The sequence below is a fragment of the Schistocerca cancellata genome, chromosome 3 (genome assembly GCF_023864275.1).
Source record: "Schistocerca cancellata isolate TAMUIC-IGC-003103 chromosome 3, iqSchCanc2.1, whole genome shotgun sequence".
Lineage (NCBI taxonomy): Eukaryota > Metazoa > Arthropoda > Insecta > Orthoptera > Acrididae > Schistocerca > Schistocerca cancellata.
In genome coordinates this window covers 34,538,222-34,557,482 of record NC_064628.1, presented here as the reverse complement: position 1 = coordinate 34,557,482, position 19,261 = coordinate 34,538,222, and the positions used below count along the sequence as shown (strand labels likewise).

The window sequence follows — 19,261 nt, the reverse complement described above, 5'->3', positions numbered from 1 at the left end:
AGCACTGAAGGAAACCAAAGATAAAATTGGATAGGGAATTAAAATTTAAGGAGAAGAAATAAAAACTTCGAGGTTTACCGATGATTTTGTAATTTTTGTCACTGACGGCAAAAAAAAGTCATAATATGTATAACAGCAAAAGTAATACGATAGTGGTGGAATGTAGCCGAAACAAATCAAGCTCTGCAAAGAGAATTAGGTTAGGAAATGAGGAACTAAGAACAGTAAGTGGATTTTGCCACGTGGACAGCGAGGTAACTGAAGATGGCCGAAATAGAGGAGATGTAAAATGCTGACTGGCATTGGGAAGATTAGCGTTTCCGAAAAAGAGAAACTGGTTAACATCTGATGTAAATTCAAGTGTTATGAGTTTTTCTGAAGGTATTTGCATGGTATGCAGGCTTTTACTGAAGTGAAACGTGGACGATGACCAGTTCGGACAAGCAGAGAGTAGAAGCGTTTGAAATGTGGCACTCCAGAAGAATGCTCAAGATTAGATGGGTAGATCGCATGACATGACTAACGAAGAGGTACTGAATCAAATAATGGAAAGAAAAATATTTTCTGCACGACTTGACTAAGAAGGTATCGGTTGATAGGAGGCGTCCTGCGTCCGGCCATCCTGATTTAGGTTTTCCGTGATTTCCCTAAATCGCTCCGGGCAAATGCCGGGATGGTTCCTTTGAAAGGGCACGGCCGACGTCCTTCCCCGTCCTTCCCTAACCCGATGAGACCGATGACCTCGCTGTTTGGTCTCTTCCCCCAAAACAACCGAACCGACGCATCCTGAGACGTCAGGGAATCGCCAGTTTGATAACAGAGGGGTATGTGGTGGACCAAGAGTTGACTACATCAAGCAGGCACGAATGCCTCTAGGCTGCAGTTGTTTTGCGGAAATGAAGAGGCTTGCACGGGACGCTCTAGCGTGAACAGCTGCGTCAAATCATTCGCCGGATCGATGACCACAACAACAACGACTATACGAAACTTTATATTAAAGAGCTGTGAAAAGACTTAGTAGAAGTTCAGATACGGAAGTGTGTTTTAGTGTCGGAAGTAGTTTTTCGGTTTTTAACTAGAAGATTATTAGCAGTTATATGCTGTAACTTGATTTTAATTTAACGTTGGTATGATCTTTCTTTTGGTGAATTTAAAATGATTCGTGCAAGTTTAGTGCGCTCGCGCTTGTATTGAACAGCCGTGCTGGATGAGCCTGAATTATTCGTGGAAATGTAGGCGAAGTTTTAAATGGGATCTCTTTTTATGTGACGGCAAATATACACCCTCTTTTCGCACTCTCAATGCTTCACCCTAAGTGGTTACTATTCACATTTCTGTACCGACAGATATTAAATTCAAAGTCCACGTGTGTCGCCCTTCGTAATGTGAATCATATACCTACAGAAGGGTCGTCCCTATACGAAAAGTGAGCCATTTCGAGCAAACGTTGTCCCACCATGAGGTGGGAAAGTCGATAAATGAACAAGCCGACTAGAGTATGTGCGTGATACTCCGATATTTAAGAGCTCTCTAACGCAACTAAAGTACGGAACCAACTAGAATAGGAAAAGAAGAGTTATCCTGAAGAAATCAGCTCAAGTATATCCATATAAGCAAAGATTTGTTAGACAGCATTTTTTCGAGAGAAATCACATGCAGGTGATAAGATTGTTTGCTAAATTCTCCGTGTTAAGGTACGTGACTGGACACTCGAAGTTACACAAAACGTTTCAACAGGCGAAAAGCGCACTTTCAAAGAGTAGTTCGATACCAAAAGGTACGAAAGTGAGTGGGCAAACATTTAAAAAAATGAATTATCTTGTAGCAAAGGTGTAATATGTCAAGAAGCGTTACACATCAAAGGGCTAACCGAGCCCAGTAATGTTTACGGAGACAACAATGTATGTTTTGGTTCGACAGCGTTAAGCTACATTGCCGTAGGAATTACCTAATAACGTTAACGTATATAAATTTATTCGTTTGCGTTAAGTAACAGAAAAAAAGTATGATTTTATTCTTTTCCTCGTCCTTGAGGACGAAGGAACATTTGCGTGCACTATTTGATCAAAAATATCCGGACACTGAATGCGGACTGCATGTACAGATGCTTCTGATCAGATACTGTGTATATTCTTTTGTAAATACATAAGCTCGTCATTATCGTTCTAAGGAGTGAACAGTGTGTCTCATTTAATCTGATATAACCTGTACAGTTTCTCGAGGCTATTAAAGTTGGAAGTGATTACCTGCTAGCTTTCTCGCATGAAAAGGGTGCGTATTAAGTTTCTCCATTGTCGATCCAAGTCTATGATGTTTATTTTATTTTATTTTTTAAAACTGTTATGTGTGTCAAGCTTTCGAATTAACTGCTTTCGACAAAACAAGACTTCATGCCACTATACACACATTTCTCCCTTTAGACTCTGATTTAGCCTAAACGACAGAATAAAGCCAGTCGCAAATGCATTTATGCCGACCGTCCTGTGTAAAAAGGTGAGGAGTTTAAGGCTGTCACAAACCATTTAAAAGGATTCATATGGAGGTAAAAACTGCATAAATATTCAAGCCGTTGCTGACAAAATCATAGCTGCGAAACAGTTGACGTTTCCAGTACATCATCATCACTATGATTCATAGGATTTAAACAAAGATTCATAGGATTTAAACAAAGTAACGGTCAAAGACACAAGAAGCGAGATAGAGCGTGCCCCTAAGATAAGACTCTTCCAAGGAAGGTAAACATCCGAGACATATCAGACATTGGAAGTTTGTTCCTCACTCAAGTAAATTACGAACAAAAAAAAAAAAAGAAAGATTTGTGTTGCTACCGTTCCGATATTCTCTAGGAAAGAACACAAATATAATTTTACTCGTGGATTTGAGGAGAGTTAAACGGCATATAATACTATAACAGTTATGTGGACTGTGCATATTCAGTGTTCTATATATTTTAAAGTTTGCTTTCTTCTCAGTACTAATAGATTAACTTTACTGTCAAACTGCTAATAAAACTTCATGAGGAAATCGTTACTGTACCTGCCATTCCACACACAAATCAACGAACCAAGCTGACTTCATAAATAAATATATCACACTGTAGCATTTTTACATCATAGATGGATTCGTAGACTGGAGAAATTACCATGGGCTACTCCTTTACCCCTGACTCATATATATTTCGAAAAAGAGTTCAACACAGTATTAGCAAAATCTGCTCTAGCAGCGCTTGAGAAATTAGGCATTGTTTCAACCCGTGTGAGTGACGAAAAATGCGTACGTCTACGCTTCCGTTCGACATCAGGACAGTGGAAATGCAGTACTGCAGTAGGAGTAAGGCATAAAGAATCGATATTTTCAAAATTATCCTCCGCAGCAAAAGGGGAAGTTCTAAATTCTTGAAATGGGAAAAAGTAGAAAAGTACTTAAATCACCTTCATTGTGGAGACGACGTTGTAGCTTTTGCCTGTACTGCACAGCTTCAACAGAAAATATACGAAATTAATAGAGCATCAATTATCAACAGATGAAAATAAAATACCACAAATTAATCTTTATGGATAATGTCAACAAATCTGTGACGCTGCTAACTCACTGTTATAACTGTACAGGCAGAAGCCTGAGAATGTGAGAATGTGAGAATGATGACAGATTTGTGAGTGGCTCCTCCAGTGACACTGGCGATTACGTGCCGAGAAAAACTGTGGTGCTGCGTCAAGGTTTTGCTTTTATCTCCAGGTCTGTACTGCAGCGTGAGTTAAAACTGCAACTGCATAAACAGTTTTCAAATGATACCAATCTGTAGACTCTTTACGTAACTTTGGGAACCAAGTTTTTCACAAGGGCTATGTTGGACGTTGGCCAGTTACGTTCGAGAAGGGGGCAGTGCGCCACTGCTCTTACATCAAATAGCAGAACCATTTTCTGTTAATGTGTTACTGAAGATAGTATGGTTTTTCAGACTGGAACATGCATATGTTTTTAACCGTTGCGGCTGGTCCCGGCGGAGGTTCGAGTCCTCCCTCGGGCATGGGTGTGTGTGTGTTTGTCCTTAGGATAATTTAGGTTAAGTAGTGTGTAAGCTTAGGGACTGACGACCTTAGCAGTTAAGTCCCACAAGATTTCACACACATCTGAACATTTTTAACCGTACTAGAAAGCTCTTCAAAGGAGGAATACTGTGAAGCAATACTTGTTGACGTAGGCGATGAAACTTTTCCGCAAAATTATGTGAGGGATGTTCCAAAACTGAGATCCACTGCAGCCACAATCTGTTATTGGGACGCGAACACTGCGAAACGGGACAATGGTGTCGGGCAGCGTCGTTATATGCAGCAAGAAGGTACGCCGAGGTTACTGATTTGAGACATATTTCGTGTTGAACCTATTTCGCACGACAGTGACGCAGGTTCAATTACGATTTTTTGTAAATCATTTTAAAATTGAATCTATCAGAAAGGAGTTGCGAAAATTATTTTAAATATGTACATGCACTTCGGGCATGTTAATTATCCGAGGATGAAACTTTACACACTGGACTCGCATTCGGGAGGACGACGGTTCAATCCTGTCTCCAGCCATCCTGATTTAGGTTTTCCGTGATTTCCCTAAATCGTTTCAGGCAAATGCCGGGATGGTTCCTTTGAAAGGGCACGGCCGATTTCATTCCCCATCCTTCCCTAACCCGAAATTGTGCTCCGTCTCTAATGACCTCGTTGTCGACGGGACGTTAAAAAAAAACACTAACCTAACCTAACTAATGAAACTTTAAATGTGTTAAAAACAAGAAGAAGGAAACGGTTTAGAAGTGTCAATGAGTTTCCTGCCCAGTCACGGAAGGTAAGATAACGGCACGTGCTTCTGGGTTTTAAACTGCGGTTATTTGTTGGCTGGTGAAGAAGAATTACAGGATGTGTTAAATGGGGTGAACAGTCTATTGAGTACAGAATGCGGACTGAGAATGTATCTAAGAAAGATGAGAGTAGTGAGAAGTAGCAGAAAGGAGAACAGTGAGAAACTTTACATGAGAATTGGGGATCAGGAAGTAGACGAAGTTAACGAATTCTGCAACCTAGGAAGCAAAATAGCTCATGATGGACGGGGCAAGGAGGACATAAAAAGGCAAGCAAGGAGGACATAAAAAGGCAAGCAAGGAGGATATAAAAAGGCAAGCAAGGAGGATATAAAAAGCAGACCAGCACTGGCGAAGGGAGCATTCCTGGCCAAGAGAGGTCTTCTAGTATCAAATGGTTCAAATAGCTCTGAGCGCTGTGGGACTTAATTTCTGAGGCCATCAGTCCCCTAGAACGTAGAACTACTTAAACCTAACTAACCTAAGAACACCACACACATCCATGCCCGAGGCAGGATTCGAACCTGCGACCGTAGCGGTCACGCGGTTCCAGACTGTAGCGCCTAGAACCGGTCGGTCATTCCGGCCGGCTTCATAGTATCAAACAAAGGTCTTAATTCGAGTAAGAAATTTCTGAGAACGTACGTTCGGAGCACAGCATTGTTTGCTAGTGAGAGCCGGTCGCTGTGACGGAGCGGTTCTAGGCGCTTCAGTCCGGAACCGTGCTACTGCTACGGTCGCAGGTTCGAATCCTGCCTCGGGCATAGATGTGTGTGATGACCTTATGTTAGTTAGGTTTAAGTAGTTCTAAGTTCTCGGGGACTAAAGACCTCCGATGTTAAGTTCCATAGTGCTGAGAGCCATTTGAACTTTTTTTTTTTTTTTTTTTTTTAGGTGTGTTGCTTTCAGACGAATGTTGAAAATTCGATGGGGTGATAAGGTAAGGAACAAGGAGGTATTTCGCAGAATCGGCGAGGAATATATGCAAAACACTGACATGAAGAAGGTGCATCATGAAAGGACATGTGTTAAGACATCAGGGAAAAACTTTCACGGCATTAGACGAAGCTGTAGAGGGTAAAAATTGCTGAGGAATACAGAGACTTTGTTGTGGACTGACAAGACAGCCAGTCCACAGTGACGCGTAACCGAAAGGCACGCGTAGACACACGCCGGCTGGCGTGAGGTCTGAAACAGGATACTTAATGAATGCTATTAAGAAAAGTACGCAGCTCCTCGAATACTTAACTTTATTCCATCATTGTGGTACATCGCTCTTGACGATACAATTGAGAGTCTTTAAATACAAGCACTGTAAGGCTAATGGCGCCTTGCTAGGTCGTAGCCATGGACTTAGCTGAAGGCTATTCTAACTGTCTCCCGGCAAATGAGAGAAAGGCTTCGTCAGTGTAGTCGCTAGCAAAGTCGTCGTACAACTGGGGCGAGTGGTAGTACATCTCTCTAGACCTGCCGTGTGGTGGCGCTCGGTCTGCAATTACTGACAGTGGCGACACGCGGGTCCGACATGTACTAATGGACCGCGGCCGATTTAGAGCTACCACCTAGCAAGTGTGGTGTCTGGCGGTGACACCACAGACTTGTAATACATCCAGCAAGTAATTGAAGGCGTAGGTTGCAAATGCTGCTCTGAGATGAAAAGATTGGGATAGGAAATGAATTCGTGGGGGCGCCTCAAACCCAGAAATAAAAAAAATAAAAAAATAGTGAAAACTTGCGCGAAAGTCAGGAAGCGGAATAGTGGGCAGGGAAAGCGAGGCACGCACCTGCAGCGGCGGCGAGGTACTGCGGCAACACGCTGCCCCCGGGCCGCAGCGCCACGGGACTCTTCGGAATGACGGCCATGACTGTGCTCTGCTCTGCTCTGGCTGCACGCTCTGGCTACTGACTACTGCTGGCAGCTGGCGGGCCCGCGGCCTTTTATAACCTCCCACAGCGCCGCAGCCCCGCCGCCGGACCGGTGCTCGCGAACCCTCCAGCACAGCTCTCTGCACTCGCCGTTGATAGCGGAAGAATCCACGCCGCTACCGCGGGGCACAGTGCTAGCGCCGCTATTACTTTGATTGTTTACAAGTGGTACCTCACTTGTTCCTCTTACGTCCTTGGCGTCCAAAAATTCCCATCTCTTACAGTGCTAGAATATTATACATGGCCATCCTGAAGCAGTGGTTCACATGCCTGACGATCTATACATATACTATATGATGTCAAAAAGAGTTACAGGATAAAGCTGAAGGAAAGATTTATGGAATGGAAATACTAGGGCTATTCGGAAAGTTCCGATTGATCACGAAATGGAAACCACTGTGTTGTTGTTGTTGTTGTGGTCTTCAGTCCTGAGACTGGTTTGATGCAGCTCTCCATGCTACTCTATCCTGTGCAAGCTTCTTCATCTCCCAGTACCTACTGCAGCCTACATCCTTCTGAATCTGCTTAGTGTATTCATCTCTTGGTCTCCCCCTACGATTTTTACCCTCCACGCTGCCCTCCAATGCTAAATTTGTGATCCCTTGATGCCTCAGAACATGTCCTACCAACCGATCCCTTCTTCTAGTCAAGTTGTGCCACAAATTCCTCTTCTCCCCAATTCTATTCAATACTTCATCATTAGTTATGTGATCTACCCATCCAATCTTCAGCACTCTTCTGTAGCACCACATTTCGAAAGCTTCTATTCTCTTCTTGTCCAAACTATTTATCGTCCATGTTTCACTTCCATACATGGCTACACTCCATACAAATACTTTCAGAAATGACTTCCTGACACTTAAATCTATACTCGATGTTAACAAATTTCTATTCTTCAGAAATGCTTTCCTTGCAATTGCCAGTCTACATTTTATATCTTCTCTACTTCGACCATCATCAGTTATTTTGCTCCCCAAATAGCAAAACTCCTTTACTACTTTAAGTGTCTCATTTCCTAATCTAATTCCCTCAGCGCCACCCGACTTAATTCGATTACATTCCATTATCCTCGTTATGCTTTTGTTGATGTTCATCTTATATCCTCCCTTCAAGACACTGTCCATTCCGTTCAACTGCTCTTCCAAGTCCTTTGCTGTCTCTGATAGAATTACAATGTCATCGGCGTACCTCAAAGTTTTTATTTCTTCTCCATGGATTTTAATACCTACTCCGAAATTTTCTTTTGTTTCCTTCACTGCTTGCTCAATATACAGATTGAATAACATCGGGGACAGGCTACAAGCCTGTCTCACTCCCTTCCCAACCACTGCCTCCCTTTTTGTGCCCCTCGACTCTTATAACTGCCATCTGGTTTCTGTACAAATTGTAAATAGCCTTTCGCTCCCTGTATTTTACCCCTGCCACCTTTCCAATTTGAAAGAGAGTATTCCAGTCAACATTGTCAAAAGCTTTCTCCAAGTCTACAAATGCTAGAGTCGTAGGTTTGCCTTTCCTTAATCTTTCTTCTAAGATAACTCGTAAGGTCTGTATTGCCTCACGTGTTCCATTATTTCTACGGAATCCAAACTGATCTTCCCCGAGGTCGGCTTCTACCAGTTTTTCCATTCGTCTGTAAAGGATTCGTGTTAGTATTTTGCAGCTGCGACTTATTAAACTGATAGTTCGGTAATTTTCACATCTGTCAACACCTGCTTCCTTTGAGATTGGAATTATTATATTCTTCTTGAAGTTGAGGGTATTTCGCCTGTCTCATACATTTTGCTCACTAGATGGTAGAGTTTTGTCAGAACTGGCTCTCCGAAGGCCGTCAGTAGTTCTAATGGAATGTTGTCTACTCCCAGGACTTTGTTTCGACTCACGTCTTTCAGTGCTCTGTCAAACTCTTCACGCATTATCGTATCTCCCATTTCATACTATCACCACTGTGATAGTCAGAAATATTTCATCTGCAGCAGTTAGCTACAGCTTCCAGCCACTGCTCTACATAGTCACCACTCCGACTTAGACATTTGTCGTAGCGTTGTACCAACTTTCCAATACCCTCGTCATAGAAGGCGGCCACCTGTGCTTCCCGCCAATTCTCTAGGCTAATCTATAGTTCGTTGTCTGTGCGAAAATGTTGTCTTCATATCCAGTAGTTAATGTGAGCAGAGATGAAACACAGAGGGAGCCAATTATGGGCTGTAGTGCGGGTGATCAAACAGTTTCCATCGAAAACGCTGCAGGAACATTTTCATTGCCCCTGCAGATTACGACCGAGAATTGTCACGAAGTAGGAACTGTATGACAGTTCTGTAAAGTGTGCTGCATAACATCAGGCGAAATCCCTCACCAGGACCTCATACGTGGCGGGAGGCACTATCTTCCACGCATCTTCATGTGCTCACCATGTGCTCAGAACTGAAAAGAGCGAAGTGATGCAACGGACAGCCATACTAGGGACACTGTCGAACACATGTGTACAAGTTTTTATTAGATTATCACAGTGGTTTTCATTTCTTGACCGATCGGAACTTACTTTCCTAATATCCCTCGTAAATGCAAAGAAAGCGAAGGTAATGGCACATGGAGGAAATAAAAAAGGATAAAAATTATGCTCAATAGAGACGTCTTAGAACAGCTCCAAATTTTTAAATACGTTAGAAACATGATAGAAACGGAGTGAAAGAGCAGCACAGAAATTAAAACCGGAATAGCAATTGGGAAAGATACATTTTATAGGAAAAAGAGAATTTTCTGCAGCAACATGGATAAAAATTTAAGTTAATGGCTAATAAAATGTTTTGCATGGAGTGTCCCATTCATGGTGTGGAAAGTGGGCACTGAGGAAGAAAAGATGAAATGTGGACACGGTCGAGGATGGAAAGAATAAGTTGGGTTGACAGAATGAAAATTGAAGAGGTACTGAGAAGAGTGACAGAGCAAAGACAATTATTGGATTAAAAAGAAGGAAACAGGACTGGGCTGGACATGCATTAACTATGGAGCAGGTGTTGTAAGAACAGTCTTAGAAGGGTGTACGCAAGGAGGTGAGGGCGGAAGAGATTTCAGATCATGAATGATGTGATGGACACCGGCGAATTTGTCCTACCAACCGATCCCTTCTTCTAGTCAAGTTGTGCCACGAATTTCTCTCCTCTCCAATTCTATTCAATACCTCCTCATTAGTTACGTCAACTATCCATTTAATTTTCAGCATTCTTCTGTAGCACCACATTTCGAAAGCTTCTATTCTCTTCTTCTCCAAACTATTTATCGCCCATGTTTCACTTCCATACATAGCTATACTCCATACAAATACTTTCAGAAAAGGCTTCCTGACACTTAAATCTATACTCGATGTTAACAAATTTCTCTTCTTCAGAAACACTTTCCTTCTACATTTTATATCCTCTCTATCGACCATCATGAGATATTTTGCTCCCCAAATACCAAAACTCATTCACTACTTAAAGCGTCTCATTTCCTAATATAATTCCTGCAGCACTTTAATTCGACTACATTCCGTTATCCTCGTTTTGCATTTGTTGATCTTCATCTTATATCCTCTTTTCAAGACACTGTCCGTTCCGTTCAGTTGCTCTTCCAGGTCCTTTGCTGTCTCTGACAGAATTACAATGTCATCGGCGAACCTCACAGTTTTTATTTCTTCTCCATGGATTTTAATTCCTACTCCGAATTTTTCTTTTGTTTCCTTTAATGATTGCTCAATATACAGATTGAATAACATCGGGGATAGGCTACAACCCTGTCTCACTCCCTTCCCAACCACTGCTTCCCTTTCATGCCCCTAGTCTCTTATAACTGCCATCTGGTTTCTGTAGAAATTGTAAATAGCCGTTCGCTCCCTGTATTTTACCCCTGCCACCTTCAGAATTTGAAAGAGAGTATTCCAGTCAACATTGGCAAAAGCTTTCTCTAAGTTTGCTAGAAACGTAGGCTTGCCTTTTCTTAATCTATTCTCTAAGATAAGTCGTAGGGTCAATATTGCCTCACGTATTCCAACATTTCTACGGAATCCAAACTGATCTTCCCCGAGGTCGGTTTCTACCAGTTTTTCCATTCGTCTGTAAAGAATTCGTGTTTGTATTTTGCAGCCGTGGCTTATTAAACTGATAGTTCGGTAAGTTTCACATCTATCAACATCTGCTTTCTTTGGGATTGGAATTATTATATTTTTCTTGAAGTCTGAGGGTATTTCGCCTGTCTCATTCATCTTGCTCACCAGATGGTAGATTTTTGTCAGGGCTGGCTCTCCCAAGGCTATCAGTAGTTCTAATGGAATGTTGTCTACTCCCCGGGCCTTGTTTCGACTCACGTCTTTCAGTGCTCTGTCAAACTCTTCACGCAGTATCGTAACTTCCATTTCATCTTCTTCTACCTCCTCTTCCATTTCCATAATATTGTCCTCAAGAACGTCGCCCTTGTATAGACCTTCTATATACTCCTTCCATCTTTCTGCTTTCCCTTCTTTGCTGAGAACTGGGTTTCCATCTGGGTTCTTGATATTCAAGCAAGTGGTTCTTTTTTCTCCAAAGGTCTCTTTAATTTTCTTGTAGGCAGTATCTATCTTACCCCTAGTGATACATGCTTCTACATCCTTACATTTGTCCTCTAGCCAACCCTGCTTAGCCATTTTGCACTTCCTGTCGGTCTCATTTTTGACACGTTTGTATTCCTTTTTGCCTGCTTCATTAACTGCATTTTTGTACTTTCTCCTTTCATTAATTAAATTCAATATCTCTTCTGTTCCCCAAGGATTTCTATTAGCCCTCGTCTTTTTACCTACTTGATCCTCTGTTGCTTTCACTATTTCATCTCTCAAAGCTACCCATTCTTCTTCTACTGTATTTCTTTCCCCCATTATTGTCAATCGTTCCCTAGTGCTCTCTCTGAACTCTCCGAAACCTCTAGTTCTTTCAATTTATCCAGGACCCGTCTCCTTAAATTCCCACCTTTCTACAGTTTCTTCCGTTTTAATCTACAGTTCATAACCAATAGATTGTGGTCAGAGTCCACATCTGCCCCTGGAAATGTCTTACAATTTAAAACCTGGTTCTTAAATCTCCGTCTTACCATTATATAATCTATCTGACACCTTGCAGTATCTCCAGGCTTCGTCCATGTATACAACCTTCTTTTACGATTCTTGAACCAAGTGTTAGCCATGATTAAGTTATGCTCTGAGCAAAATTCTACCAGGCGGCTTCCTCTTTCTTTCCTTAACCCCATGCCATATTCACCTACTACGTTTCCTTCTCTTCCTTTTCCTATTATTGAATTACAGTCACCCATGACTATTAAATTTTCGTCTCCCTTCACTATCTGAATAATTTCTTTTATTTCATCATACATTTCTTCAATTTCTTCGTCATCTGCAGAGCTAGTTGGCATATAAACTTGTACTACTGTAGTAGGTGTGGGCTTCGTATCTATCTTGGCCACAATAATGCGTTCACTATGCTGTTTGTAGTAGCTTACCCGCATTCCTATTTTCCTATTCATTATTAAACCTACTCCTGCATTACCCCTATTTGATTTTGTATTTATAACCCTGTAATCACCTGACCAAAAGTCTTGTTCCTCCTGCCACCGAACTTCACTAATTCCCACTATATCTAACTTTAACCTATCCATTTCCGTTTTTTAATTTTCTAACCTACCTGCCCGATTAAGGGATCTGACATTCCACGCTCCAACCCGTAGAACGCCAGTTTTCTTTCTCCTGATAACAACGTCCTCCTGAGTAGTCCCCGCCCGGAGATCCGAATGGGGGACTATTTCACCTCCGGAATATTTTACCCAAGAGGACCCCATCATCATTCAACCATACAGTAAAGCTGCATGCCCTCGGGAAAAATTACGGCTGTAGTTTCCCCATGCTTTCAGCCGTTCGCAGTACCAGCACAACAAGACCGTTTTGGTTAGTGTTACAAGGCCAGATCAGTCAATCATCCAGACTGTTGCCCCTGCAACTACTGAAAAGGCTGCTGCCCCTCTTCAGGAACCACACGTTTGTCTGGCCTCTCAACAGATACCCCTCCGTTGTGGTTGCACCTACGGTACGGCTATCTGTATCGCTGAGGCACGCAGGCCTCCCCACCAGCGGCAAGGTCCATGGTTCATGGGGGGAGGGTAGAGATTTTATGAGTCCCTTTTTCCTAGTCACTGGGAAGGTGCTGGAGGCTAACGAAAGGTTAAAAGTATCCGCTATTTTGAACAGTAATGGATCGACGAGAAAATTACTACTTACTGAAACGTAACTACAACTTATACCTTATGCTTGCGTGCAGTAATATTTTACTATTATGCCGTTAACGGATGATGCAATATAAGTTCTAATGCCAAATAGATACTTTTTATGTGATATATTTTAGATCAGCAATTTTCGGTTTTTTTTCCTTTACTTCGACGGTTAAGCCTTGCTTCTTGCCAGATTTCATGGTTCTAGGCCACGGACGTACCCTTTAAGTTTTAATGAGTGAGTTTACGAGGGTCAAAACATGTGACATAAATGGTCGTATCTTTTGACAACATTGACTTAAAAGCTTAAATTTTTTTACATCGCCAAGGGACCGTAGACCTTAGCATGTAACATAAATTTGAACTTGGGGTTCTGACAGTCGGACAGAAGCTATCCTATAAGGCTTCCATTTTTACGGACTGAGCTTCATTTATCCACACGTTTTGAAAATTATAAGTACAGCACTCAGTCATGAGTGCATCTGACAGTAAAGTCAGTTCGTTTTGATTATTTTTGCACTTGACTCTGTTCCGCCAGTACTCTCATTCTGAATGGTGAAATAATGTGAACTGCCACGAGTCTGTCTGGCAATGTCCAAAACTGTGGATTTGACTAGGCAGTTTTCTACTATTTTTTGTTCGTGACGCATTGTTTCCACATCCCACTCTAGCTTTGCTTAGGTAACCAGTAATGTGTGTACCAAGTGTGATTGAAATTTCTGCCTACGTTCCAGAGCTATGCCTACATGTTTTCCCCTCCCTCCCCTAACCACACCCCCGTATATAGAAGTGCTACCGATTTCTTAATACGACAGTATTTTTGTGTCAGATGGTAGATACTATGTGCACCAAATTGGGTTGAAATTATTCCAAGAGTTCCAGATTTATGCTGTACATGTCAATCATCCATAACGCCACCTTCACAGTTAGAGGTCAAATGTCATTAAGATTGAAACTTCCCGGCAGATTAAAGCTGCGTGCTGCACAGGGACTTCCACGAGTACTTGTCTCGCAATGTATGCAGGAGACGTTAGTGCGAAAGGTAGGAGACGAAGTACTGGTGGAAGTGAAACTGTGAGGGCGGTCGTGAATTGTGCTTTGATCTCTCAATCAGTGTCTGCCTTTGGCGGCAAAGCTCTGTGGATGGAGTTGTTTACATTCTTGCCGCGGCGCTTTCGAGGTGTTTACTTGCTTCAGAGGCTTTCGCGTGAGTGAGAGTCTTTCGAAGCAAATGGCCAACTCCTGTCAGAAATCGGCTTTGAAATTCAGCTTCTAGGATAAATGCGCACGTCCCAAGGAGCTGGAAGTAGAAAGATTTCTTCGAGGTGATGTAAAGATCCACTGTACTGATCTTCTTCGAATCCACGTCTCATTTGTGAGCAGCGCGGTTTATGTTCAATTAGTAAGTGATGCTGCATGCAACGCGGTTTTAGAGGAGACAAGGGACAGGCCCAAGTTCCGACATTCGGTCGGAAATGTTCGTCCAGTGACTATAGATCATGTGGATCTCGGTCTTTGGACGATCCTCATATTCTGCCTCCTATTCGAATAGCTTGTAGACGATGTGGTGTCTGTGCTCAAGCCCTGCAAAACGATTCATAACCACATCATGGAGAAGTGGGAACAATTCACCACCTACCCTGTATTGAATGGAGTGCCAGAGGTACACATTAACCTCAGTAAGAATGTTCCGTCCTATATATGATCGACATCCAAAGAGCTTGCGACCGAACCGCCGGTTCATTCCATCAGTAAATGGGGTATGTCCTCAACTGACTCGGTTGTTTTAACCCCCTCCACTGACGGAATGACCCGCTTCCTAATTCCGTATGTATAAAACCAATACGGACTTGTAGCTGTCACGCCTTTGCGCTTACTGCTACGTATTTTAACTGTAAATAGCTCAGTCCTAATGGTAAGCGGTAGTAGTGAATTCACGTTGTTAATATTTGAATCCAGGACAGCTGCCACAAGCTCAGCTCACTTTTACTCCACTCCTACCCTCGCCATTGCACCACATTAACTAGGTGCTACGTGGACCTTGCTAAATTCACTTGCGTATACATTTTTGACCGTTACTCGCCAGTATTTACCTAATGATTAGTACACTCCTAACCGGACTCTTTCCCTAAGAGCTGTGATGATTGAACGGGTTCGATCCACGGCCTACAGTGCCCTACAGTTCACACGGTAACACTGCCTACCTGTCCCACTTAACTTGGTAGTGAGCTTATGTATCCAATCACCACTGCTAGCAGCAGTGGATAATCCTATCAGCACGACGAGAGCAGCAGACTTACCGTCGAATCCTCCTGAAAATACTTATAACTACAGTCGCCAGCTCTGAAGGAGCAAAAGAATAAATCAATTTTTGGCTCGTTTCAAAGTGAAATGGCTTGAGTTGAATTTAAACTTAATTATGAATATTACTATTTCTGATCATTCTAGATGATTCTACAAAGCAAATACTCTCTCAATTTCTGTGAGTTGGGTTGGTAATTACTACCAAGACAGTTTATGCAACTTGGGTTAACAAAATTCTATCCTTCAACTTATTTAATGATTTTGGATATTACTCTTTGGACAATTGATACAGAATTAGTTAAGTGACTTTACCTGAAAGGTTACTCAGAAAATTTAAGTAACTATAAATAGGCGACTCATTCTGGTGTGACCATTGCTCTTTTCAACATTCTTATACGCTAAAGTATTCTACAACCAAAAGAATTGTAAATGAAAGAGGCGCTGGTGGCCTCAGTCTGATTTCACTATACTATGTTTGAGGTTACTACACTTTACAATGAACAACATGCGTCGTAATTTTACTCATTACTATATTCTGTCCTCTGCACTTGCATAAAAGAAAACTGGTATTCTCCTTTTACATGTATACAAAGTTCGACTTAACAATTGCAAGCAGTCTTGCCTTGGGTAGACGTGTCGGTGCTGGTGGTGAGATGCATGTGGCTAACGCAGCTCTTCACGCCTCCTGCCCTTAATGGCGGCTGGAACTACGAGCTGTAGCACTCGTATAAGCTACTGCACGTCCGCCATAAAATCTGGGCGCAGGAACTCTTACAATCAGCCCCAGTGGCATAGAGGCGGCTTCAACAACCATTCGTCGCGTTTTACTCCAAAAACGGCGACGATATTCGCCTCTTCTCTGTTGCACAATCACTTTTGCGTGAGCACAGTTACACATGTCCGATCACGTCAACACTCCCCAGGCCATTTCATTGTTCAGTCCCTGTGTCTCCAGCTACCCCTAGCTACACTCGTATCACCAAGAGTGGGGGCGTTCCCCTACCACCTTTTTACCAAAATCATTTAGTATTTAAGAATATTTATATTTATTACCCTGGAGGGTAATAAATATAAGAATATTTATATTTATTACCCTGGAGTTCCCCCCATGAACCATGGACCTTGCCGCTGGTGGGGAGGCTTGCGTGCCTCAGCGATACAGATGGCCGTACCGTAGGTGCAACCACAACGGAGGGGTATCTGTTGAGAGGCCAGACAAACATGTGGTTCCTGAAGAGGGGCAGCAGCCTTTTCAGTAGTTGCAGGGGCAACAGTCTGGATGATTGACTGATCTGGCCTTGTAACATTAACCAAAACGGCCTTGCTGTGCTGGTACTGTGAACGGCTGAAAGCAAGGGGAAACTACAGCCGTAATTTTTCCCGAGGACATGCAGCTCTACTGTATGATTAAATGATGATGGCGTCCTCTTGGGTAAAATATTCCGGAGGTAAAATAGTCCCCCATTCGGATCTCCGGGCGGGGACTACTCAGGAGGACGTCGTTATCAGGAGAAAGAAAACTGGCGTCCTATGGATCGGAGCGTGGAATGTCAGATCCCTTAATCGGGCAGGTAGGTTAGAAAATTTAAAAAGGGAAATGGATAGGTTAAAGTTAGATATAGTGGGAATTAGTGAAGTTCGGTGGCAGGAGGAACAAGACTTTTGGTCAGGTGATTACAGGGTTATAAATACAAAATCAAATAGGGGTAATGCAGGAGTAGGTTTAATAATGAATAAAAAAATAGGGGTGCGGGTTAGCTACTACAAACAGCATAGTGAACGCATTATTGTGGCCAAGATAGACACAAAGCCCACGCCTACTACAGTAGTACAAGTTTATATGCCAACTACCTCTGCAGATGATGAAGAAATAGATGAAATGTATGACGAGATAAAAGAAATTATTCAGGTAGTGAAAGGAGACGAAAATTTAATAGTCATGGGTGACTGGAATTCGTCAGTAGGAAAAGGGAGAGAAGGAAACATAGTAGGTGAATATGGATTGGGGGGAAGGAATGAAAGAGGAAGCCGCCTTGTAGAATTTTGCACAGAGCATAACTTAATCATAGCCAACACTTGGTTCAAGAATCATAAAAGAAGGTTGTATACCTGGAAGAATCCTGGAGATACTAGTAGGTATCAGATAGATTATATAATGGTAAGACAGAGATTTAGGAACCAGGTTTTAAATTGTAAGACATTTCCTGGGGCAGATGTGGAGTCTGACCACAATCTATTGGTTATGAACTGCAGATTGAAACTGAAGAAACTGCAAAAAGGTGGGAATTTAAGGAGATGGGACCTGGATAAACTGAAAGAACCAGAGGTTGTAGAGAGTTTCAGGGAGAGCATAAGGGAACAATTGACATGAATGGGGGAAAGAAATACAGTAGAAGAAGAATGGGTAGCTCTGAGGGATGAAGTAGTGAAGGCAGCAGAGGATCAAGTAGGTAAAAAGACGAGGGCTAATAGAAATCCTTGGATAACAGAAGAAATATTGAATTTAATTGATGAAAGGAGAAAATACAAAAATGCAGTAAATGAAGCAGGCAAAAAGGAATACAGACGTCTCAAAAATGATATCAACAGGAAGTGCAAAATGGCTAAGCAGGGATGGCTAGAGGACAAATGTAAGGATGTAGAGGCTTGTCTCACTAGGGGTAAGATAGATACTGCCTACAGGAAAATTAAAAAGACCTTTGGAGAGAAGAGAACCACTTGTATGAATATCAAGAGCTCAGATGGCAACCCAGTTCTAAGCAAAGAAGGGAAGGCAGAAAGGTGGAAGGAGTATATAGAGGGTTTATACAAGGGCGATGTACTTGAGGACAATATTATGGAAATGGAAGAGGATGTAGATGAAGACGAAATGGGAGATAAGATACTGCGTGAAGAGTTTGACAGAGCACTGAAAGACCTGAGTCGAAACAAGGCCCCGGGAGTAGACAACATTCCATTTGAACTACTGATGGCCTTGGGAGAGCCAGTCATGACAAAACTCTACCATCTGGTGAGCACGATGTATGAGACAGGCGAAATACCCTCAGACTTCAAGAAGAATATAATAATTCCAATCCCAAAGAAAGCAGGTGTTGACAGATGTGAAAATTACCGAACTATCAGTTTAATAAGTCACAGCTGCAAAATACTAACGCGAATTCTGTACAGACGAATGGAAAAACTGGTAGAAGCCGACCTCGGGGAAGATCAGTTTGGATTCCGTAGAAATGTTGGAACACGTGAGGCAATACTGACCTTACGACTTATCTTAGAAGAAAGATTAAGAAAAGGCAAACCTACGTTTCTAGCATTTGTAGACTTAGAGAAAGCTTTTGACAATGTTAACTGGAATACTCTCTTTCAAATTCTGAAGGTGGCAGGGGTAAAATACAGGGAGCGAAAGGCTATTTACAGTTTGTACAGAAACCAGATGGCAGTTATAAGAGTCAAGGGGCATGAAAGGGAAGCAGTGGTTGGGAAAGTAGTAAGACAGGGTTGTAGCCTCTCCCCGATGTTATTCAATCTGTATATTGAGCAAGCAGTAAAGGAAACAAAAGAAAAATTCGGAGTAGGTATTAAAATTCATGGAGAAGAAGTAAAAACTTTGAGGTTCGCCGATGACATTGTAATTCTGTCAGAGACAGCAAAGGACTTGGAAGAGCAGTTGAACGGAATGGACAGTGTCTTGAAAGGAGTATATAAGATGAACATCAACAAAAGCAAAACGAGGATAATGGAATGTAGTCAAATTAAGTCGGGTGATGCTGAGGGAATTAGATTAGGAAATGAGACACTTAAAGTAGTAAAGGAGTTTTGCTATTTAGGGAGTAAAATAACCGATGATGGTCGAAGTAGAGAGGATATAAAATGTAGACTGGCAATGGCAAGGAAAGCGTTTCTCAAGAAGAGGAATTTGTT

The 19,261-nt window shown here is 42.2% G+C and overlaps 1 protein-coding gene across 1 annotated transcript in view; it reads right to left on the bottom strand.

Moving 5' to 3' along the window:
• LOC126175605 (facilitated trehalose transporter Tret1-like) overlaps window positions 1–6,751 on the bottom strand; it is a 194,284-nt gene extending 187,533 nt beyond the window's left edge. Inside the window, exon 1 of the mRNA XM_049922482.1 lies at window positions 6,634–6,751. Within this exon, the coding sequence (XP_049778439.1) occupies window positions 6,634–6,712 (79 nt within the window). The 5' untranslated portion in view covers window positions 6,713–6,751. The remainder of the gene's footprint in view (window positions 1–6,633) is intronic.
• Window positions 6,752–19,261: the final 12,510 nt, after the last annotated feature.